We start from the raw sequence: 24548 nt of genomic DNA on the forward strand, positions 1-24548 counted from the left end.
AAGGATGGAAATTTGATTGGTTAAAGCAAACATCATAGAATAAGGTCAGAAGGTTAATTTGATGAACGTTGAAGTGGGCTGTCGTTAGACCCTAGCTGAAGTGGCTATATTAAAAAAAAAAGCTGATAAAAAAAAATGGAACCAAAGTTAGGTCTAATTTTATTTTGACTGGAGATTTTTTACTTAACTTGTTTTTTATGATCCAAAGACATTTTAAGACAAATATTTCATGAATGCAATCGATTTAAATGTAGGTCTGGAAATTTTGCATTCTAATTTTTCGCAGGGTTGACTTGCTCACCATTTAGAATGCGTCAAGTAACCCAGATGAAAAAAAAAGGAAACAAAATATCCAGACATGCATTTTATTTTTGAAATAATTGTCAAACTTGTTGTCAGGAAGGACAAAGGGGCAGAAAATAGTCTTTTAATTAATTTAGTCGAATGCAATACGTTATGCTGACTTTTCCAAGATGCCTTTTATGTCTTCAGAGTGGATTCCACATCGTCATGGAGATGCGTACATTTTGTAACATAGTGTCATGGAAATGGGTACATTTTGTAACATAGCGCCATGGAAATGGGTACATTTTGTTACTTGTTGCCATGGAAATGGGTATATTTTGTTACTTAGCTTCATGAAAATGAGTAAACAAATTTGAACTTGGTTTGTTTTTTTCCAATTTGGTACATTTTGTAACTTTGACTCATATTGCCTCTAAGTGAATTTGGCTACTTTTCCAAGATGCTTTTATAAAATTGGGTACATTTTGTAACTTAGTACGTTCTCATGAAGATGCGAATCCAATCTTAAGTTTTGGCCAATCAATTACTAGTCTTTGTGTTGTGTATTAACCAATCGTATTAACTGTTTATATTTGTATCAACCAATCATGTTAGATTGCCTTTGTAACCAATCACAATGAAGTATTTTTATCCAATCGAAATGTAGTCTGCCTTTAATCCAATCAAATGATGGCTCTTATATTGTATTGATTATCATGCGCCAAATGTTATTAAAGGGGACATGCCCAATAATTTTATCATTGTAAGATTGAATTTTGTTGGTTAGATTGTGTTTAAGGTCTGAAATTTGTGAATCTATCCCTTTAATGTATGTTAAAGTTGCATTCCCCTGCTTTGATTTAAAAGACAAAAATTTAAAAGGTGCAATTTTTTTTTAAAACAAAATTTGACAAATTGGGCCTTTTTCATTTCAAAGATTGGCTGGTTTTTTTCGTGAATTTTAGTCAAAGTCCCAAATGTTGAAGGGGAAAATAAAAGTAGAGAATTAAGAATGATTGAATCATGCCATCTTTTATTGTGCTTTACGTTTTTATTCTTGTATCTTAACTGGAAAACAGTGACTATTAATAAAAATAGCTTTTATCTACAGGTCTTTTATTTTTCTTGCTATGAATTGAATTGGATTGTTTTTATTTTGCCTGCAATACAAACAACACCATGCAGTGTGCAATGAGGGGAATTTTCCAGGACAACAGCTTTAGCAACCTCCCCCCTCCTTTTTAACTTGGTTTGTTTTTTTCCAATTTGGTACATTTTGACTCGTCAGGCCTAACAAAACATTTCCCAAACCATAAAAGGTCATTTGAAATATTTCATGGCAGACGAGATTTCGCCAAGATGTTTTAAAGTGGACGTCACTCAAATAAAAACATAAGAACTTGTTCAAAGACCGGTTTTTTTATTGAAATTTCTTTCATCTTAAAAACTGCACCTTACTTGACCTCAATTGAGATGCTCCTACGCAGCCATGACCGAAATTTTTTTTTGTCTTTCTTCGCTAATTTTGATTAACTTTTTTTATTTTTTGAGAACTCAAATAATTTTCAAAATATTTCGGGCAATTTGGACCAAACATTTCAATTTTAAAGCCAAAATTCAGAATTTTTCATTTTCGGGTGATGCGCTGTACGGAATTTTGACAGAGTTATCCCCCGAATGTTCTAGAATCCCCTCGCCAGGTGGCGACTCTTCCAGAAACTTCCGACATTTTCCTGAACGACTTCTTCGTCAAATAAAAAGAAAAATGTCGGGATATCACCCTAGTGTTAATAATAAAGGACTACCGCCAGGTTGGGAAATGTACATTGATAACGCAAGCAGTTGTCCATATTTTGTGGATCACAATTCGAAGACTACGACTTGGGACGACCCCAGAATGTCGATGGTAAGTTAGTGGAAATATGTCAAATTTATGTTTTCTCATTCTATTGAAATTGTTTGTTGATTCTCGTTAGACCTTCAGATCTATGTATTTTAGTAAATTTTCTATAAAACTTATGATGTTGCATAAATAATATTGCCTAATACCGTAAATTGATTGAAACGAAGTCGAATTATGGTTGAAAACATGGTGAAAAGTGAAAAATATGGGAAATATGTCTTGACAGCTGACACTTTTGAGCTGATGTCATCAAACGTTTGGGTAGCCAAGATATAAGCCCCATAGATCGACTTTGTGTACAGTTTTGAAGCAGGGTGTATTTTCAAGTCACCACTCTGGCCTTGATATATTAGGTCCATTTCCCAACCAAGAGCTAAATTTCATATACGCTTATTGTATCAAAATGTACTAAAATTTTCTTAAATGCTTTCTACTTTCAGAGTTATCCTCATATGAGTGGTTTCAATCAGCATTTAAGCTACCCGCCTCCTCAACAAAGTACGCATCATGGTTCTGGTTTTTACGATCGAAAGGGAAGTATAGAGATTCCAGTAATACACGAGGGTAGACACGGTCAACAGCATAACCAACATCAGTATACTCCACAGCATCAACCACACCCGGAGCAGTATGGTGGCCATCACCACGACCGGTCTTCCATACCAAGAGAAATTCCAATCCAACATCTGGGACAGAATTTGAGAGGATCACCGGTTCCACATAGATCGCCTGTGCCACAGAGATCGCCTGGACCTCAGAGATCTCATGGTTCTCCAGTAACGCATAATATTCAACACGAACGCCAAGGATCGAGGGGTTCTCCAATCTCTCATAACCACGGTGCAAGGAGTTCCCCAATTCCTCACACTGTCCATGATGGAATGAGGCGGTCACCAGTGCCACCCTCCATGTTTCAGTCACACCAAGGTCAGGGTCATCCTGGAGCTCCGAACACGGCACAGCAATCGGAACGCAAGGCCCATGTTATACCCATAGTCCACGAATTCAGCAAGCAAGGTCAAGGACAACCCCAGACGACCTATCAAGCTCCACATCAAGAATATCATCGTGAACCAGAACCTACCAAAACACAAGAACAGGTTCCCATGGAAACGGAACCTGAACTACCAAAACAACCTCCAAAACCGAAATCAGCGGAAGAGCGAGCCAATGAAACGATAGATGCTGTTACTGAAGAAGTCAGGGATCTTGAAGCCAAAGTTAACGCGTTTGCGGGAAAAAGCAAGGACAAAGAATATAAATTTCTGGAGGAGATGCTGACACGCGAGTTGATAAAATTGGACGGAGTTGAGGCGGAAGGACACGATGACATCAGAATGAGGCGTAAACAAACTGTCCGTTATATCCAACAAACTATAGACATGCTGGAACTAAAAGCCAGCTCCAATGAACAAACAAGTCAATCAAACTCAAGTGACAACTGTGATAACGCGCAAGCTCCTCCCTCTTCTAATCAATCGCACCAATCACAGCCCGCCTCAAAGAGTGACAAGGACGTGAAGGAGATGGTTTTAGATAGCGAAGTGGCTTGTTGATAGTGACTATTTGTAGACTTGTTCAATATATATATAGTATCAAAGTGAAACTTTTTTTCCGCAAAATAATCTTTGCTCTATCCATAAAGTTTTTGGAAATTTTTTTTTATTTTTGCATAAATATTTATTAATTATTGAAATAAATGATACAGAGTGCTATTTTATAATTAGTCAATTTGCTTCAAGAATTTACCTGTTTGTGACTAATTAAAGGGATTGTGCCAAATAGATTTGGAACTTTTGGCTGTGTTGCTATGGCAGGCCATAAACTAAATCTTGAATTTATCTGGTACGTCTCCTTTAAAGTCATTTGGTCACAATGACCCGTTAGAATGGCAGTAGATATATTAAAACACACCTTAAGGTTGTTTTTGTTATAGGTTGTTATTTTAGGTGATTAGGAACACCAGTAATTTGTCTTAGTTGTGTGCCATTTCTGTATATTTTCTACATAGGGGTGCAAATGTACAAGAAGTCTATCCCTTTCAAATTCCAGAAATTTTATTGGTCGATATTATCCCAGTGATTGTATAAGCCAATCAGATTGCTTTAAAAAAAAAAGATTTTAGACCCAACTAAGACCCTTTTCAAAATGGCATTTTGGGGTACGTGAACTTACATGCCCTCTTTAAGCTAAGTGGCGATGAACTTTCGAAAACTGTTGTAAACTTTTTTTGTATATAATTGTATATTTATGTATATTCAGAATAATTGCACAATAGATTTTACAAGTGTTATTGTTTGTATATTATACAAATCACAGAAAATATACAATATACAATTTGAGTTTTTTTTTATACACGAACATTCTGAATACAGAAAACTACCTTTGCCTAGAGCAAAGTTCATATGACATTCTGACCACACAAAACTGCCACTGTGCCTAGTAGAGTTCTCTGTTGCAGTATGCGTCCATGTTTCATTTATGTTATGGATATTACTTTCAACCTGGTTTCCCCCTGTCAGTGATGCAGGTAAGAGGGGTTAACAATGTCGAATGGGACAACAAACCGAGAGGCTGCGTACGTTAAAGATCCCTTGACAGTTGGAAAAAGAAGTAGGCTAATGTCTTGGCAAATTACCCTCATTGTACACTGCATGGAGTTAATTAGAAATAGAATTACCAAAATAATATTTTAACCATGTGAACTCTCGAAAAGGAAAGCTGAGTTGAGAAAATCGGTGGTAATTTGGCATCAGGTGCACTGTAAGAGTAAGCATTTCATTTTAGGAATTTAATTGTGGTCTGAATTTTTACACTCATTGAGTGACTTCCCCTGATTTCCACCCTTTGGGGTCAAATGGAAGTCATGGGTTCAAGGTCGAATAGCTCATCACGAAATTGCACGTAAAACTTATTTTCTATGCCAAACGCGCAGTTAGATTAAAAACAACCAAACATACTAAATTTTTAACACTGAAAGGCAAATTTTTAAAGATTAATTCGTGTTTTATAACAAAATGTCGCTTATATAATTTTCGGAAGAAACATAAATGCGCAAACTCGACGACCTTGAAGTCAGAAGGTTACCAAAATGGCGTCGTTGTTGAAGCTGTCTGCTCAAACTGCTCAAAAAACTGCTATAAAATCTCTTGTAAGTATTGAATAAGACATAAATTTTGTGTAGATGAGTAGAAAAAAGCTTTGTCATGCTTATTGCATGAAATTTGTGGCATTGTCACGAGGTTTTCATTTTGTTTTGTTGAGACTTTGTTGCAAAGTTATGATCAAAACAAATTATGCAACCAAAATGATAATTGTACCGTTCTCCACTTTTACTTTAGACAGGCCGTATTAAACTTTGCAATGAAGTGGTATATTTCAACCTTTTGTCAAATGCAATAAATGATGTACGTTTTAAATGAAATATTGCAGACACTTTGTGAAATTGAGAAACCAAATCTTTGACATTGCCAAGTTTGGGCAGGCCTTACTTACAAAGTTGACACAAAATAAGCTCATGCAACATTAAGACCAATATGGCTACTGGTTGGGAATTGTTAAAGCACCAACAAATTGAAATTTATTGACGGCTTTCTCCATTTCAGCTAACAACAGGAAGTAAGCCATTAGCCTCATCATGTTCATCTCGAGATTTTAGTTTTCGTGTTAATGGGCGCAACAATAGTCCTAATGTCTCTACTGGTTCGCAGGTAAGATACAATCTGGGTGCTGGATGCTTCAGTCCTGTCCAGTGATTTGACTCATCGGTTAGAGTAGCGATTACATTGTTGAATATCCACTTCCGAAAGGACTGGCAGTGGCATCAGGATGAGGAGGATTCCAGCCGAGGCATCTAATCGCCAAGCAGACGACAATCCAACTCGCTACCCACTGAGCTATTCCACTGCCATCGTTTGCACTATCCCAGTTGCAAATTTGTTTTGCCAAATATCCCTCATTGCACACTTCATGGCATTGGTGTATAAGATAAGTAAATAAGTAAGGTAAAACAAATTTTGCTCAACCTCTCTAATGTCGACCCCATTGTCCAATCTAGTCGCCCTGATGAGTATTTTATATCTGAAACGTGTCAGCAGTATAGTCAATAAGGTAATTTTTTTCAGATCTCAAGAGACTATCCTGTCATTGACCATACCTATGATGCTGTTGTAGTAGGCGCAGGAGGAGCTGGTCTACGGGCAGCCTTTGGTCTGGCCAATGAAGGTTTCAAGACTGCCTGTATCACTAAACTCTTTCCTACTCGATCCCACACTGTTGCTGCCCAGGTTTGTACCTTTTTTCTTTTTTTTTTGCCATCAACATTCTGTGATGTCAACTTCGTAGGAAATCTTAGGACAAGGATCCTTTCTACCAGCTGGTCCTTGGTCAAACCTCTTTGGAATGATCTTTTCTGGATTATCAGTACCCATTTACAGCTGGGTTGACTGGAATGATAAGGATCCTTTCTACCAGTTGGTCCTTGATCAAACCCCTTTGCATAGATCTTACCTGGATTATCAGTACCCATTTGCAGCTTGTTTGACTGGAATAATGACGATCCTTTCTACCAGCTGGTCTGTGACCAAATCTCTTGGCATTGATCTTTCCCAGATTATCTGTACCCATTTACAGCTGGGTTGACTGGAATAATGAGGAAGGATGACTTATTCGAAGTCACGACCGACTGAGATTAGAACCCACAACCACTTTATGTTTGACATGTAGTTTTAAGCTATTTTTCCCCCTGTATTTTGAGTTTTTGCTCTCATTATTTTGAGTTATTGCCCTTGTTTTTTATAGGGTGGTATTAATGCTGCGCTGGGTCACATGGAAGAAGATGATTGGAAGTATCATTTCTACGACACCGTGAAAGGTTCTGATTGGCTGGGAGATCAAGATGCTATCCAATACATGTGTGAAGAGGCACCAAAGGCCGTCATTGAGGTCAGTATTCTGGGGTCAAAGGTTGAAGTTCAGATGGTATGGTCAAAGTTCATGTGAGCAATCTAATTAGAATTAGATTACAGTTTTGTTTCTTTTGTTTTACTGATATTGTTCATCTTCATTGTGATCTGACAAGATTTCCATCTCAATCCTGTTCTATTGACATTATTTTTAACCAATCAAAGCATCTTGATAACATAATGAATTGTGGGATAGCGAAACCTAAAGTAGAGCAATATGACAGGCTCTTTGGGTTTAGCTATCCCACAATTTGTTATGCTTACAAGAACCAGCTGTCCTGACAGAATTTCCCTCATTGTACACTGCATGTTGTTGCCTGTCTTCAATAGTCTCATTTCAATTCAATCTGATCTTTGAAAGAGAATTTTGTTTTTAAAAATTTTTAGCTGGAAAACTATGGTATGCCGTTTAGTCGTTTGGAAAATGGTAAAATTTATCAGAGGGCATTTGGAGGTCAAAGTTTAAAGTTCGGCAAGGGAGGTCAAGCTCATCGTTGTTGCTGTGTGGCTGATAGGACTGGACATTCTTTACTACATACCTTATATGGACGTGTAAGTTGAACAGTTTTTACAATAGTGTACTTTCATGTAGTCTTATTTACACTACACATGCTGTCCTGGTGAGGATCATGTATCTGAAACATCCATCAGCAGCATGAGATGAGCATAAGTAACTTAGAAATTTGAGTCTTCAAATCCATAATGTTCAGAATTATCCGCGTTTGAAAGTTAAAAAGACGAGTCGTCTTTTCTTGAGACACTGTGATATATAGAAAAGACATCTATAGAAATAGTGAGTAAAATTCCTAGTTTGAGATATTTTTAAAGGAATTATGTGATTTTCGTACATTTCTAGTACTTCTGAAGACTATTTATATATATTCAAGACACAAATCAACACTTGAAAATGGCACATCTGTCCCTTTAAGACAAATTCTATTTTTAATTTCAGTCATTGAAATACGACACCAACTATTTTATTGAGTATTTCGCCCTGGATCTCATCATGGAAGATGGAGAATGCCGAGGAGTTATTGCCCTTTGTTTAGAAGATGGCTCAATTCATAGATTTAAATCGAAAAATACCATCTTGGCCACTGGGTAAGTAGATTGTCAAATAGGTCAGTTGTCTGAAGATCTCTACTTGTCCAACTTCAGTAGGGACGCAGTCTGAAAATAGGTCAGTTGTCTGAAGATCTCTACTTGTCAAACTTCAGTAGGACACAGACTGAAAATAGGTCAGTTGTCTGAAGATCTCTACTTGTCAAACTTCAGTAGGGACACAGTCTGAAAATAGGTCAGTTGTCTGAAGATCTCTACTTGTCAAACTTCAGTAGGGACGCAGACTGAAAATAGGTCAGTTGTCTGAAGATCTCTACTTGTCAAACTTCAGTAGGGACGCAGGTTGAATCTTATGTCATTTCATTAAACCAATAAGTTATAAAATTCCAATTCATTGCATTTTATCCCCAGGGGTTATGGTAGAGCGTATTTCTCGTGTACATCAGCTCATACGTGTACAGGAGATGGTACAGCTATGGTAAACAGAGCTGGTCTTGCCAACGAAGACATGGAATTTATACAGTTCCATCCTACAGGTAAACATACTGAATATTTTTGTGTGTAGAATGCACGTTTTTTTTACTCTCATAAAATTCTTGCCAAGCTGGGGATGAACATTTTACACAGTGACAACAAATTTGAGAATGTTCTCCAGTCATTAGAAGTTGACTTTCAGAAGCGCTGGCAGTGGCATCAGAAATTTTCTTACCTTTAGGAGGATTCAAATTAACATGTTTTTTCAATTGATGAATTTCTCTATTTTGTTACCTTTATGAGGGATTCTGTAGCGCAGTTGGTTAGAGTGTTGAAATCTTTACATGATGTCATTTGCTTAGTTACGTTTAACAAGTGGTGGTTGTGGGCTCTAATCTCAATCGGCATATGAAAGTTAACTCAATTTTAAATGGGTACAGATAATCCAGGAAATATCAATGCGAAGAGGTTTGGCTAAGGACCAGCTGATAGACAGGATCCTCATTATTCCAGTTGACCCAGCTGTAAATGGGTACAGATAATCCAGGAAAGATCAATACCAAGAGGTTTTGCCAAGGACCAGCTGGTAGAAAGGATCCTCATGAACCTAAGTTGTTATCTTTGTAAAAAAAATTTTTTTTTCGTTTCTTTTCTAGGTATTTACGGAGCTGGCTGTTTGATCACAGAGGGTTCACGTGGTGAGGGAGGGTACCTCATCAACTCTGAGGGAGAGAGATTTATGGAGCGTTATGCCCCCACTGCTAAAGATTTGGCGTCTCGGGATGTGGTATCACGATCTTCAACTATTGAGATCAGAGAGGGAAGGTAGGTGTCCTGTATTTTTGCCTTTTTACTTGAAAAAGTGTCTAGTCGTTCAGATGGGACAATAAACCGAGGCCCCGTGTACTACAGGCTGTGCACATTAAAGATCCCTCCACAGTTGGAAATCAAAACAGAGCAGGCTAATGCCACTGTACTGGCAAAATTTCCCTCATTGCACCCTGCATGGCGTTAACTGTCTTCTATGGTGCAGAAAAGCAGGAGGTAAAACTCCATTCATTTCATTTCATTTTCATTTATTTTTATGGTTTGTGAACTCTACAAAAGGCACAGCTATAAATAGATTTCAGGAAACCCTTTGGAATCGTGGAAGCTCAGATTTCATATCTGCTTTGTGAACTCTCCAAAAGATACAGCTATAAATAGATTTCATGAAACCCTTTGGAATCGTAGAAGCTCAAATTTCACAACTGCTTTGTGAACTTTCCAAGAGGTACAGCTATAAATAGATTTCACAAAACCCTGTTGAATCATTGTAGCTCAAATTTCTGTTGTTTTTCAGAGGTTGTGGTCCAGAGAAAGATCACGTGCTCCTGCAGTTACATCATCTACCACCAGAGGTCCTTCACACCCGTTTACCCGGAATCAGTGAGACAGCCATGATCTTTGCTGGAGTTGACGTCACCCGAGATCCCATCCCAGTTTTACCCACAGTTCATTACAATATGGGTGGTACACCCACAAACTACAAGGGTCAGGTAAGAATACCCCAACATCTGCTCTGATTGGCTGCATTCGCTGGGGCACAATCCAATCAAATCGCTGCTTTCAATGATACTAGAATTGTGGCTATTTCAGTTAAGGTATAAGATGAAGTTTGTCATAGCTTGACATTGTGAAGATTCAAAAAAGGTGGCTATTTCAGTCAAGGTATAAGACGAAGTTCGTAATAGCTTGACATTGTGAAGATACAAGAAAGGTGGCAATTGCAGTCAAGGTATAAGACACAGTTCGTAATAGCTTGACATTGTGAAGATACATGAGAGGTGGCTTTTGTAGTCAAGGTATAAGACGTAGTTTGTAATAACTTGACATTATGAAGATAAAAGAAGGGTGGCTATTGCAGTCAAGGTATAAGACCAAGATCGTAATAGCTTGACATTGTGAAGATACAAGAAAGGTGGCTATTGCAGTCAAGGTATAAGACGAAGTTTGTAATAGCTTGACATTGTGAAAATGGCTTTTGACAGGACACTATTATTCCAGGTTTTACCCGGTCACGCCCCCATTCATGTTGTTTATTGTATTTTTAGGTTATCAAGTACACCAGAGAAGGTGGTGACGAAGTAGTTCCAGGATTGTACGCCTGCGGAGAAGCAGCTTGTGCCTCAGTCCACGGCGCCAACAGACTTGGTGCCAACTCGCTACTGGATCTGGTAGTATTTGGAAGAGCTTGTGCCAACACTATCGCTGCTGAAAACAAACCTGGAGAATCTATTGGCAATGTCAAACAGGTTGGTGAGATTTTGCTTTATCATGTTTCACTGAGACACAATGACAACATTTCCCTCATTGTACACTGCAGCTACATTAGCCCAATCTGTTTATTTTTATACACCCACATTATAATGTGGTGATATATTGTTGTAGCCCCCTGTCCGTCCACATTTCTTGTAGGCACGATAGAGACTACAGTTTCTATCTGATCTTGATGAAACTTGGTATGCATGTATATATTGATGAGATCTCGGTCAAGTTTGAAATTGGTAATGATCGGATGAACAGTTTCAGAGTTATTGCCCTTGACTTAGTAAGAATGCGTTAAAATTGGCTTGTTGAGGTTTTTGCCTCGACTTCAAAATATTTTGAAGATTATTTGAAAATTCATTATTCAGCCTCTAAAGATTTTGTTATCATTTCTGACAGCTGGTAGTGGGCGTATGTTACCTTGCCTGGCAAGCCATCTTTGATTTTGAAATAGACAGAGAGGAGACTAATGCCAATGCAATGTCAAAATGTTCCACATTGTACACAGCAGACTATAGCTAAATTAATTTCCCATATTGCATACAGCAAGGCGTTACATATATGTATAGTCCCTTTAGGCTATTAAAGCAAGAAAATAGAATGTTACAACTTTTTCTAAATTTGAAACCGAGACAGAAGGCTTATGCCTCTATCTTGGCAAAGTTACTCTCATTGCCCACTGCAGGGACATAGCCCAATCTATTGGGAAGAAGAAAAGTTGATTTTGAAATAGAAAAAGATGAGAATAATGCCAATGCAATATCAAATTTCCCAACATTGCCCACAGCATCTTTGATTTACCTATTAGGTGCACAAATAAAGATAGTTTAATGCCTCTATTTTCGATGGATTATCGAAAAGGGGTTGGTTCGAAACTGCAACATTTCCGGTTGATTCAATGGAGGCTGCCATTTGCAATCATCATCCTTTTACACCAAGTTTTACGAGATTCCTGATTGGATAAATTTGATAGTGATGTATGGTTTGCCAAGGGAGGTTATTAGTCTCTAATGACGAGAATATGGGATTGTGAGAGCAATGGTTAGATATGGACAAGGAACATGCTATCTTGGCAAAATTTCCCTTATTGCACACTCCTGTCTTTGGATGTAAAACTCTATTTCATTTTGTGATTATTGTTGTAGAATGCTGGTGAAGAATCTGTATCTAATCTAGATAAAATACGTCATGCTAACGGTTCTACACCTACAGCTGATCTACGTCTTAACATGCAAAAGGTACGTGTCTATTCTTTGTATAACCCACAGAAAATAAATGAAACAAAATATCAAGGGATGGTAAAGAGGTTTGCTAGATTTTTTATGTGTTTAAGCGGCCATTTATGGTTTCTATTTGCACCATTTCAATTTTTTGTCAGATGTCTTTACACTCTATTTATGTCAATCAACCCCTGGTCTTGAAGTTTTGTATCATCGTTTTTCTGGGGGTTACTTCACTCATTCATTGGATTTCAAATAATCAAATACCAGTACATTTCCAGATATTTGGTTTCATACATTTTCTGTGGGTTATTAACTCATTCTTTATTTTAGACTATGCTACAGTACTTAATTATGATTTGAAACTATGTAGACCTATGCTATAGTATTTAATTGTTACTTTCAGACTATGCAGAACTATGCTATAGTATTTAATTGTCACTTTCAGACTATGTAGACCTATGCTATAGTATTTAATTGTTAATTTCAGACTATATAGACCTATGCTATAGTATTTAATTGTCACTTTCAGACTATGTAGACCTATGCTATAGTATTTAATTGTTAATTTCAGACTATATAGACCTATGCTATAGTATTTAATTGTCACTTTCAGACTATGTAGACCTATGCTATAGTATTTAATTGTTAATTTCAGACTATATAGACCTATGCTATAGTATTTAATTGTTAATTTCAGACTATATAGACCTATGCTATAGTATTTAATTGTTACTTTCAGACTATGTAGACCTATGCTATAGTATTTAATTGTTAATTTCAGACTATATAGACCTATGCTATAGTATTTAATTGTTAATTTCAGACTATGTAGACCTATGCTATAGTATTTAATTGTTAATTTCAGACTATGTAGACCTATGCTATAGTATTTAATTGTTAATTTCAGACTATGTAGACCTATGCTATAGTATTTAATTGTTAATTTCAAACTATGTAGACCTATGTTATAGTATTTAATTGTTAATTTCAGACTATGCAGAACTATGCTGCTGTCTTCCGAGATGGGGTGACACTGAAGGAAGGATGTGACAAGATGGATGGCTTATTTAAACAAATGGATGACTTGAAGGTAAGGTTTTTTATACGCCCAATTCTCTCTATGTGGACCTATATTGTTGGCACCCCCGTCCGTCGGTCCGTCAACATTTGCTTGTAAACGCTCTAAAAACTAGATTTAGAAGCAGAGTTATTGCCCTTGCCCCTATATCTTGAATATTTACCATCCGCATGCCATGGTGGGCGCATATGGCTGTGGTCCACTATCTTTAGGGTTTCTTCTTGGGGAAAATTTCCATTTTTTCCATCTTTGACCTTTTGGCCCACTATCTTATTTCACGAAGGACTGTGAATGCAGAAATTTGATTGGATTGTACCTTAGTGAATACAGCCAATCAGAGGCCTCGACAGAATGACGGTACAATAATTCAAAAATAATTGCGCATTAAATCGAAGGCTCTGATTGGCTGTATTCGCTTACGTATTGTCCAATTGCTGACCGTGAAACAAGAAAGGGGGCCATTACAGTCCAGGTAACATGAAGTGTAATAGCTTGACCATAGTCGATATCAGCATCCGCTGGAAGCGAACGTTAACTTTTCATCCACCTACCTACCCGCTTGACCATAGTGAAGATGTCTATTCCTCTGATGGGTTATCAGCAGGTTTAGGGCCAAATGTCACTTTTTATGAGAGTTGCTTTACCATCAATGAATCCATCGAGACACTTGCGGCATATACATGTAGGCAAGAGGGGCTGACATGGAAAAAGCGTCTAGTCGTTCGGATGGGACAATAAACCAAGGCCCCGTGTGCTACAGGCTGTGCATGTTAAAGATCCCTCGACAGTTTGAAATCGAAAAAGAGTAGGCTAACGCCGCTGTACTGGCAAAATTTCCCTCATTGCACCCTGCATGGCGTTGACGGTCTTCATTAGCCCACATGGTGCAGAAAAGTAGGACGTAAAACTCCATTCATTTCATTTTCATTTTCATTTCTTGCGGCATAAATCAGTGTATGTCTCTCTTTTTATAGGTTCACGATAGAGGTTTGATTTGGAACACCGATCTAGTAGAAACATTAGAGTTACAGAACTTGATGATCAATGCTATCCAGACTATTTATAGTGCCGAGAATAGAACGGAAAGTAGGGGAGCTCACTCTAGAGAAGATTTCAAGGTATTTTTTTGTGTGGATGTCCAGTCTGATAAAAGTTCGAGCAAACTTTCGTTGCATTAATTAATAGCTTTTATTTTTAATGTAGCCACTTCAGTTAGGGTCTAACGATAGCCCTCTTATTTCTTCATAATGTATAACCTTTGTCTTGACACTGGTCTGGTCTGAACAACCAATTAAAAACGTGTTTCAGTTTCAGTGGACTTGATAAACTTCTGTTTGCTTCACATAATCCCAACGCTGGAGAGGGGAGAAATTTGATTGGCTGGCAGTGTTTTTATTCAGATTAAAGTTATATAGAGGAGTTGTTAGATCTTAACTGGAGTGCTGGAGCAAAAAAATAAAAAAACAGAAACAAAGTTTGGCTTAAGGAAGGAAGTTTTGCATTCAAATGCTCCAATGGTGACGCCGGCCTTCTAAAGCTTGGGATAGAAATAGGGGGCAGACTGACTCAATGGGGGGACAACTATTGAGGCTGAATTCAAATTTTGGCTACTCTGTGGTGGTGTTATAGTCGCAAGCCTTTCATAGAGCGTCTTAGAGGGTCCTCTTAAGACAATCAATTTTGAGAAAAAATGAATTGATTTTGTGCATTCTATTACATATTTTGGAGAAAAAAGACATTTAGATTCGTTGAAAATAAAGTGGTGGTACAAACCACTTTTATACGCCCACACATAAGATGGCCGTATATTGTAATCACCCTGTCGGTCCGTCCGTTCACATTTGGTTCGTGCTCACTCTACAGGCTATAATTCTTTACAGATTCTTTTGATTTTGATTTTGTGTGTCAGTGTCATTATGAAGATGATCTGATAATTTTTCGTCGAAATATCGTGTCTGACTTGACGTTTCATTCTATTAGCTATATTGTGCAACTCGTGCTCACTCTACAGGCTACAATTCTTTACAGATTCTTTTGATTTTGATTTTGTGTGTCAATGTCATTATGAAGATGATCCCTATCGATTTTTGTGATGATTGGATAATTGTTCAATATTGTTATATTTATATCTATTAGCTATATTGTGCAACTCGTGCTCACTCTACAGGCTACAATTGAATGGGCAGCAAACAAAGACTTGTACTTACAATCAAAGCTATCAGTGGGCGTATGTTACCTTGCCTGGCAAGCTATCTTTCTAGGAGGACAAATGCCCTACCGGTTCCCTCACCACTGAAGGGCTCAATACCATATGCAAAACCAAGGACCTTATGTTATTTGTGATGTAAAATTTAATATTACAATAGGATGTAAAACTCCATTTCTATTTTATTTTTAGCACCGTATTGATGAATATGACTACAGTAAACCAGTAGAAGGTCAGACACCTAAACCCTATGATGAACACTGGAGAAAACATACTCTATCTTATGTTGATGGTGACGGAAAGGTAGCTACATTAACTTAAAAACAGGGTCCTGTGCCTGGAAAAACTTGCCTGAACGAATTCTCATAGACCTCAGTCAGGCAAACACAATAATTAAAGGGATTGTAAAAAAGTTTTCAAAAATTTTTATGTGTATCAGGGACACTTAAAGCATCAATTTACACCATTCTAATTTTCAATCAGGCGTCTGTGATTCCTGTAATTCTACTACAACTAAGTGTTTGATGACTTCACTAATCGCAAAATATGATTTATCACATAAGGACTTCGCGATTAGTGATGTCTTAATTGCTTAAAACTTGAAGAGTTATGTTCCTTGATTGTAGGTGAAGTTGGACTACAGACCAGTTATTGATGATACGCTAGACCAGAACGAATGTCCAATGGTACCACCTGCAATTAGATCTTATTAAATTACACTTTTTTTTTATCAAAATCACAGTTTTATGGTAAGTATTCAAGGCTGAATGGACAGCAAGATGTTAATATCCAATTCGTTTCATTTATCTTTGCAATTCTATTGTATTTATTTTCATTTACATTTTTTCTTATTTCAATTGCATATATTCTCATTTTCTAATTTCCATTTCATTTCATAATTTCCATTTTATTTCATAATTTCCATTTCATTTCATAATTTCCATTTCAATTCATAATTTCCATTTCATTTTATTAATGTCCATTTCATTTCAATTCTTAATTTCCATTTTATTTCATAATTTCCATTTCATTTCATAATTTCCATTTCATTTCATAATTTCCATTTCATTTATACTAATTCTAAATCATTTCATAATTTCCATTTCATTTCATTAATGTCCATTTCATTTATACTAATTCTATTTCATTTCATAATTTCCATTTCATTTATACTAATTCAATTCAGTTAATAATTTCCATTTCATTTCATAATTCCCATATCATTTCATTAATTTCCATTTCATTAATTTTCATTTCATTAATTTCCATTTCATTAATTTCCATTTCATTAATTTCCATTTCATTTCATTTATTTCCATTTCATTTATTTTTATTTACTGTCAATTCAGTTTCCTTTCATCCGTTTCTATTTACTCATTTATTTTCATTTTCTTTCATAAACTAATTCCAATTCCATTTCATTTCGTTCAGTTTATTCTCTATTAATTAATTTCGTATTTCAGAAAGAATGAAATGAAAGAAGTTTCCTGTTCTTGGACCAAAAATTTTGACAAATGGAAACATAAAATTATAGCAATTTTTGCAAATTTTCAAGCTTTTTCTAGCCTCAAAAATTTGCATCAAATCATGCATCATTTTTGCTTGAAGATTTCTAAATTTGTTGCAAAATTTTCATTCAGGGAAGGAGTGACATAAGGTGTTCGGGATGAGTTTGATTATGGAAAGGGTATCGGATGGATATTGAAATTTCTGGTGCATCTTAGTGGTCTAGAACTAAATGCTTGTAAACATAGCTTCATATTAGTACATCAAGGGACAGATGTAACCTACTCGTGACCCTTTGAGATATCAAGATAGGTTTTAAAACACAAGATATCCAATGTGGCTTAATACATGGTGTGCTCACCCTTCTAAAACACCTGATTCCACTTATCGACTTATCTTTTTACTATTGAACATGTATCAAAATCGTCAGAAAAACACCAAATGACATTCTAGAGCCTGCACAAGGAAAGACTAGACATGATCACCCTTCTAGAACACCTGACGTCACTCTGTGGTTGTATTGGGTACTGTATGTAAGTTGGTCTAAGAATTCAAATGTATGTATAAACTTTGTTGTAGTGTGAACTCAGTTAATTTGTAAATAAGATATATTCCATTGTTGAGTTAGGTTTTTTTTTTATTTTTGGGGGAGGGGATTTGGGTTTTTTTATGGGTGGGGATTTTGACATCTCCCAAATTTACTGGTCTAGGGGATGCAGACCATATTCCTTGTTGTTTTTGAAAAGTTGTTGTCCTAGTATGATATCTTTGGGATGAGTCTGAATTTGACAATATTTGGATATCAATCCATGGCACATAGACTATAAGCTCATATAGTCGTCCAAGTAAAAAGTTCCCTCATTGCACCCAGTCTGTTAATCAAAAAAGTAAAAACATGTCAATCAAATAAGTAAAAACATGTCAATCAAATAAGTAAAATCATGTCAATCAAATAAGTCAAAACATGTCCATCAAATAAATCAAAACATGTCAGTCAAATAAGTCAAAACATGTCCATCAAATAAGTCAAAACATGTCAATCAAATAAGTCAAAACATGTCTATCAAATAAGTCAAATCATGTCAATCAAATAAGTCAAAACATATCAATCAAAAAAATCAAAACAAGTCAATCAAATAAGTCACAACAAGTCTATCAAATAAGTCAAAACATGTCCATCAAATAAGTCAAAACCTGTCCATCAAATAAGTCAAAACAAGTCAATCAAATAAACCCAAACATGTCAATCAAATAAGTCAAAACATGTCCATCAAATAAGTCAATACATGTCAATCAAAAAAATCAAAACAAGTCAATCAAATATACCCCAAAATGTCAATCAAATGTGACAAATAAATCAAATAATTTTTACGATCTTTTGCACCGATTTCTTTGCGTGTGGCGTTTATAAGTCTATGTAAAAGAATCGGCGGCCATTGGTTCCGAAAATGATCGTAAGCATAGATGGGTGAGGGCGGTAAAAGAGAAAAACAAATAAATAACAATTTTAATAAATACAAAACAACAATAAAATCTCTCACACCGGTTTGAAATTAATCGTAAAAAATAATCGAACAATAAATAATGGAAGTTTGTGTTTTGTAAAATTAAAACACCGTATATCACAGTAATGGTTTGACGATTTGGTAATAAAAGACACCATCGGCGAAAATCATGCGGATTTTTGTTTCATAATAGGGGCTAATGACGTCAATAGAATCACACACCCTAAGTGCAATGTTGGCACGTCTCCAAACTAAGCTGTCCTGACGACAATCGTGTATCCGAAACGCATGTTGGCAACGTGAGATGAGCTCAAGGTATTAACATTCGAGTCTAAAGTCTTTGTATTGTAGAATATTCTCATTTTTGTTGGTTTTTCGCTCCAGTTGAGTGAGTGCGCGAACATTGACTCATTTGTTATTAGCAAGGGTTAATTTTCCAGTCTGATACGTGACCTTTTCAAAGCTCAAGTTGTCATTCGTGACTTGCTAAAAGTGAAGTATTGTCGAATCGAGGGCCAATTTGATTGATTTTGTACAGGTGGTGCCGATTGACTTTTGTACAAGGGGCTTTAAGGGGGTCGAAATTTGACAAATCTATTTTAACTCTATATACGCCGATCAAATAAACAAATAGCGTTGCCATTCTATATCAAGTGTTTCTAAATTTAACTTCGGTGTTTGAAGGGTTAAATAATGTAAGCAAATAAAACGTCGATTCACAATGAAAAAATAGCCATTTATCTTTAAGTGGAACAATTAACCTTTTGAACGCGACTTTATGCGTCCTATTGAACTTTGAATAGTTTTTTCACGAACGCGGTTTTAAGTTGACGCATTGCGGTCGTTTTGGAAAGAATCTTGTGGTTAGGAAACAAGCGGTTCAGCACGAAAGTTCTGCAAGCGCCCTGCAATTTGAATTTTACGCAAAAACGGAGGGTTGCCGAATGCTAATTCAATTTCAAACAAAAACGAGGGGTTGCCGAATGCTAATTGAATTTTACGTAAAGATCGAGGGTTGCCGAATGCCAATTCAAGTGTGCGCAAGAACCAAGGGTTGCCGAATGCTTATTAATTCTACGCAAAAACAGAGGGTTGTCGAATGCTAATTGAATTCTACGCAAAAGCCGAGGGTTGCGGAATGCTAATTGAATTTTACGTAAAAAACAGAGGGTTGCCGAATGCTTATTCAATTCTACGCAGAAATTGAGGGTAGCCGAATGATTATTAATTCTACGTAAAAACAGAGGGTTGCCGAATGCTTATTAAATCCTACGCAAAAACAGAGGGTTTCCGAAAGCTTATTAATTTTACGCAAAAGCAGAGGGTTGCCGAATGCTTATTAATTTTACGTAAAAACAGAGGGTTGCCGAATGCTTATTAATTCCAGCATAAACAGAGGGTTGCCGAATGCTTATTAATTTAACGCAAAAACAGAGGGTTGCCGAATGCTTATTAATTTTACGCAAAAACAGAGGGTTGCCGAATGCTTATTAATTTTACGCAAAAACAGAGGGTTGCCGAATGCTTATTAATTTAACGCAAAAACAGAGGGTTGCCGAATGCTTATTAATTTAACGCAAAAACAGAGGGTTGCCGAATGCCTATTAATTTTACGCAAAAACGAATGGACTGCCGAATGGTTTGGAAAAGACGAAAAACCGTGGTTTTGTTTACTCCTGTTGAAAAAAAAAAGACTCGGCTTGATAAGCCCAAATGTTCGAGAAACGTAAGACGTAAAACTCCATTTCTTTCAGTCACATAATCTAACATAATATAGAAATAATACCGGTATTGAAAGGGTTAAGGTATGGCACTAGGTCACTGAATATTAACCCTTTGACATGTGGAGATCAATGTAAACAAATACACCTCGTTGTCAACAAAAACACACCAACGTTGACAGTTTCTCAATAGTGTTATGTAAACAACCCTTTGTAGGCCTGTTCATAAGAAAAAAAGAAACACTATATTTCACAAAGAATCTACCAGCTGGTCCTTGGCCAAACCTCTTGGTATTGATCTTTTCCGGATTATCCGTACCCATTTGCGACTGGGCCGATTGGAATTATGAGTTAATTCAGAGTCATTGGTTTTTCACACGCCGAACGAGATATGAACCCACGGCCACCAATTGTCTCTACTTTTGGCAATTTAGAATTCTCCATTAGAGCACTCGATTCAAGTATCATGCTCAACACCTGATTGGGGTGCGTTTTAAGTATATACTCAAGCACAACACTAGTTTCATCACGAGTCTTGGTACACAATATGGATAGCATTGTCAGATTGGGGTGGGGTGTCCTCGTACACGATCTCTTGCTCAGGGGGAGCTTCTGCTTCTCGCACCCCCTCCAGCCATTCCAAAACGCGTTCATCGAATTCCTCCTCGCTTTCACTCTCACTCAGATCGTCATTTGCATTCGATTTTAAACGTTCGATTCGTTGTTGTTTATTGAAAGGCGGCTGTCTCTTTGTGTGTGGCGTTCGAACACTGGGTTTTGAGTTCCCGTTAGAATCCAAACTTAGTCTTTTCTCTAAATTGAAGCCGAGCGAGGGTTTGGGTGACGAATTGTTCACGGTTTGTCTTTGTGGGGAATACTTGGAATTTTTTCGTTCTAGATTCGATTTGGGGTCTGAATTGATTCTTTTCAGGGGTGGTTTTGTGAACCCTTTGGAATTGACGGATACATTTGTGGCCCTCGAGCTCGCTTTTACACTAGCTAGTTTTCCTCCAACTGTCGCTGTGCTCTCGAGTGGATTGGAACGTGTTCTGAGAACACTTGTTTTACTTGGCATTGTTCCTCTATCTGTAATCGAACCTGTCTCTGGTTTTCTATTCAGTTCATTGAAGGTCTGTTCGAATAACGTTCCGAGCTTACTAGAGTTGTTGTTCGCCTGGTCTGTTGTACTCAGCGATTTTGTCCGGGACTGACGAGTATGTGGATGACTTCCGGAAATATGAGAATTCGCAGACGACGACGAGAAACTGTGCGGTGACCTTGATACCAAATCCAAAATGGAGGACTCGCTCTGTTTCCGGGCGCGTCTTGAAACGGACGAGTTATAATCCGAGGATTCACTGAGGGTTCTGCTGCGGTCGAATATTGGAGGAAGTCCCAATTTGTTGGAATTCATATTACCGGAAATGACATCATAAAAGTCTATTCCGGGCGAAGACACAGTTTTCAAAGTTGGTTTTCGTTGACTTGTTCTCCTTATGAGGTTATCTGAAAAGAAAAAAATATTGCAATTAGTTTGCCGTGAAAGCAAAATATTACCTAGCCTACCATAACACTTCTCAGAACAACAAGCCGACTCATGGTTCGTCTACAATTATTTACACGCACAAATACTGAAATATGCCTTACCACTTACTAAAGTCAAATTTCAACTATCTGCATTGCTTTTCAGAATGATAAATTCACGTCGACTTCGTATACAATCAAATAAAAAGACACAGGTGTCCGCAGTTTTGGTTAGATAACACATTGATAGAAGGCGTGATATAAAATGAAATTTCTAGGCTGTCGTCCTATTGAGTACGTTATAAAATATATTTGGCTTGAAACCAGGAAAGTCGAAAGTCTTCATCATAAATCACACTGGGTAATATTCGATCACTTAGGCCAAGTCAATTTAATTTTAGTGTGTCTCCACAAACCGATAGGCCTATTAAGTTTTTCTTGTCTACACCACGTTGAGCTTTCTGTAGTTAAAAGCTAAGGCAGTTTTCAGAATGGAGGCAGTCTGCTCTTGTCAAATTGAAGGCAGGCTCCTCTTGACTTAAGGTAGTTTTCTCTTGTCAAAATGAAGGCAATCTGCTCTTGTCAAGATGAAGGCAGTTTTCTCTTGTCAAAATGAAGCCAGTCTGCTCTTGTCAAGATGAAGGCAATCTGCTCTTATCAAAATGAAGGCAGTCTGCTCTTGTCAAAATGAAGGCAGTTTTCTCTTGTCAAAATGAAGGCAGTTTTCTCTTGTCAAAATGAAGGCACCTTTCTCTTTGTCAAAATGAAGGCAGTCTGCTCTTGTCAAAATGAAGGCAGTTTTCTCTTATCAAAATGAAGGCAGTTTTATCTTATCAAAATGAAGGCAGTTTTATCTTGTTAAAAAGAAGGCAGTGTAATTTTTTCAAATGAAAAAAGAAGGTAGTTTACTCTTGTCAAGATGAAGGCATTTTTCTCTTGTCAAAATGAAAGCAAATTTTTTTATTTGGGCAAATTAAGGCAGAGTTCAGAATTAAGTAAATTCGGTATGACCCTAAACATATTTGAATGGCTTATTTGAGTTATAAAACAAGTTATAGACATTCCAAGGCTTGTGGGTCGGTTACCTCATAAAGATATATAATGATCTATCAAGGGTAGGTTGAGGCTGTTACATCTAGCCCTTGATACAACATGTCTATATTATTGATGTATATGGTTACGGATTGGGTCACTGCATTGAAAAAGACTTATTACTGTAATTTAGATAAGACGCCATCCGTAATGTCGAGGCCCAAGTTTGGATTTTGATTTTGATAAGTGGTGTTATATGTCCCTATGTGGCAAATACAGCTATACATTATCATGATTTTTTTTGATAAATTGTCCCCTCTCTCTCTCTCTCCCAACTATTCCTTAATCCATACCGTTTTGTATGCACCCCTCCCCTCCTTTCAAAGGGTGCTTTCCCAATGCCTCTTAACCTCACCCCCCCCCCCCCCCTTTATATCCCCGCCCTCACACTCTGCCAGTTTGCTTACCTGTTTTGCTTTATAATCTTGTATATATATATATAAACCCGGAGAAGTACCCCCTCCCCTCCTTTCAAAGGGAGCTTCCTCAACACCCCTTTAACCTCACAACACCCCCCCCCATCCCCCCCCTCCCTTTCTCTCTCCCTTCACAATCTCTCCCCTCACTCATACAATACGCTTACCTGAGATATTGCCTTTTTTTAGTAATGTATATTCATAAATCCTATTGACATAAAAACCCGGTTAAGTTGTGTCGTCTGCCGCTATTCAAGACTTGAATCGAATAACAACCGATAATCCCTTTCACAGGTATTTCACTCTGTACGCATGCGTGTTGGATTAGGATTAGGTCATTTGGGCCGGCTTGACTCGGGGAAATTCTTTTTTAATACTTGTGACTGGTTGTCCAAGACATTATGTTTGCGTTCGATACTTGTTCTGTTTCAGTAAAAATGGAGATTTACGCATTAATCATTCTGTTACGTACATTTATGAAATAATATGCGACTTATCAAATGAAATGAAATAATACTTATGGTCTTTTGGTCGAATGAAATGAAATGGAGTTTTACACCCTATAGTTATATGCGACATTGAGGTAATGCAATGCATAGGGCGATGGCATGACTTCGGCATAGATTCTGTTCGGATTTTCCTCTTTGTACACTGCAAGGCGTTGCCCGTGTTCATCAAGCCAATCAGAAACGTAAAACTCCATTCATTTCATTAATCCCCTTTCAATTCCATTTTCAGTCAAATTCGGATAATGATTCGAACGCACCCAAAGACTTCTCGATTGTCAAGTCTGTTATAATTACACCATGAGAGGGGTAAGTGATCGAGTATTGAACTTAACGCTTCAATGAAACGGTGTCGGTGTTTTGTCGGTAGAATACAATAGGGCATTTAGTAAGCCCTCTAAATACTTTGTGGCCTAAAAGTCAGTTTTGTAAATAAACAAACGAAATTTCGTCGAGGAGGTCTCCGAGAAATGACTCATGAAAATGAAATCAAACGCCTGGTTTTTCTTTTTAAAAGGACAATAAATGAGAAAATGATCGAATTTAGCCAAATCGTTACGGACTCCATGCATAAACATAAAAGTTCAGACGAAATAGGGCGAGATGGGACTAATTGGGGGCGAACAGGGAAGGGGTGAAATGGGCGAATGGGTAGGGGCAAAAAAGGGGAAGGGGCGATATGAGAAAGGGGTAAAATGGGTAGGGGTGATACAGGGAGGGGCGACGAAACGGGAAGGGGTGAAATGGACAGGAGCGAAGTAGGAGGGGCGACATGG

General features: G+C 37.2%; 3 protein-coding genes across 3 annotated transcripts in view; 2 read left to right on the forward strand and 1 right to left on the reverse strand.

Annotated features, from left to right (window-relative positions):
* Positions 1–2086: 2086 nt before the first annotated feature.
* Positions 2087–3612, forward strand: LOTGIDRAFT_77951 (hypothetical protein; the record flags this gene model as incomplete). Its single annotated transcript, XM_009065713.1, has 2 exons — positions 2087–2195; positions 3266–3612. Coding segments are annotated over 2 exons (456 nt in total), but the record flags the coding sequence as incomplete, so codon positions are not given.
* Positions 3613–5262: 1650 nt separating this feature from the next.
* On the forward strand, positions 5263–17634 carry LOTGIDRAFT_221335 (hypothetical protein). The gene is made up of 16 exons (XM_009065753.1): positions 5263–5339; positions 5794–5898; positions 6313–6474; positions 6989–7132; positions 7540–7704; positions 8105–8253; positions 8626–8750; positions 9345–9513; positions 10031–10226; positions 10782–10982; positions 12141–12233; positions 13210–13308; positions 14271–14414; positions 15695–15805; positions 16129–16251; positions 16966–17634. Exons 1-15 carry the CDS (start codon positions 5280–5282, stop codon positions 16213–16215), a joined length of 2010 nt encoding a protein of 669 aa, XP_009064001.1. The 5' UTR covers positions 5263–5279; the 3' UTR covers positions 16216–16251; positions 16966–17634.
* A 3126-nt stretch (positions 17635–20760) lies between these two features.
* Positions 20761–24548, reverse strand: part of LOTGIDRAFT_167875 (hypothetical protein) — a gene marked incomplete at both ends in the record, with an annotated part of 7647 nt that continues 3859 nt past the window's right edge. Inside the window, one exon of the mRNA XM_009065754.1 lies at positions 20761–21740. Coding sequence (XP_009064002.1) covers positions 20761–21740 — 980 coding nt within the window. The remainder of the gene's footprint in view (positions 21741–24548) is intronic.

This window comes from Lottia gigantea, assembly GCF_000327385.1.
Source record: "Lottia gigantea unplaced genomic scaffold LOTGIsca_70, whole genome shotgun sequence".
Taxonomy (NCBI): Eukaryota; Metazoa; Mollusca; class Gastropoda; family Lottiidae; genus Lottia; species Lottia gigantea.

What these genes read in the sequence shown, in the direction of transcription:
- LOTGIDRAFT_221335 (XM_009065753.1), top strand. Translation starts at nt 5,280, where the DNA reads ATGGCGTCGTTGTTGAAGCTGTCTGCTCAAACTGCTCAAAAAACTGCT. An exon ending in ATTGAGATCAGAGAGGGAAG is followed by an intron (nt 9,514 to 10,030) that starts GTAGGTGTCCTG and finishes GTTGTTTTTCAG; the next exon opens with AGGTTGTGGTCCAGAGAAAG. An exon ending in ATGTTGATGGTGACGGAAAG is followed by an intron (nt 15,806 to 16,128) that starts GTAGCTACATTA and finishes CCTTGATTGTAG; the next exon opens with GTGAAGTTGGACTACAGACC.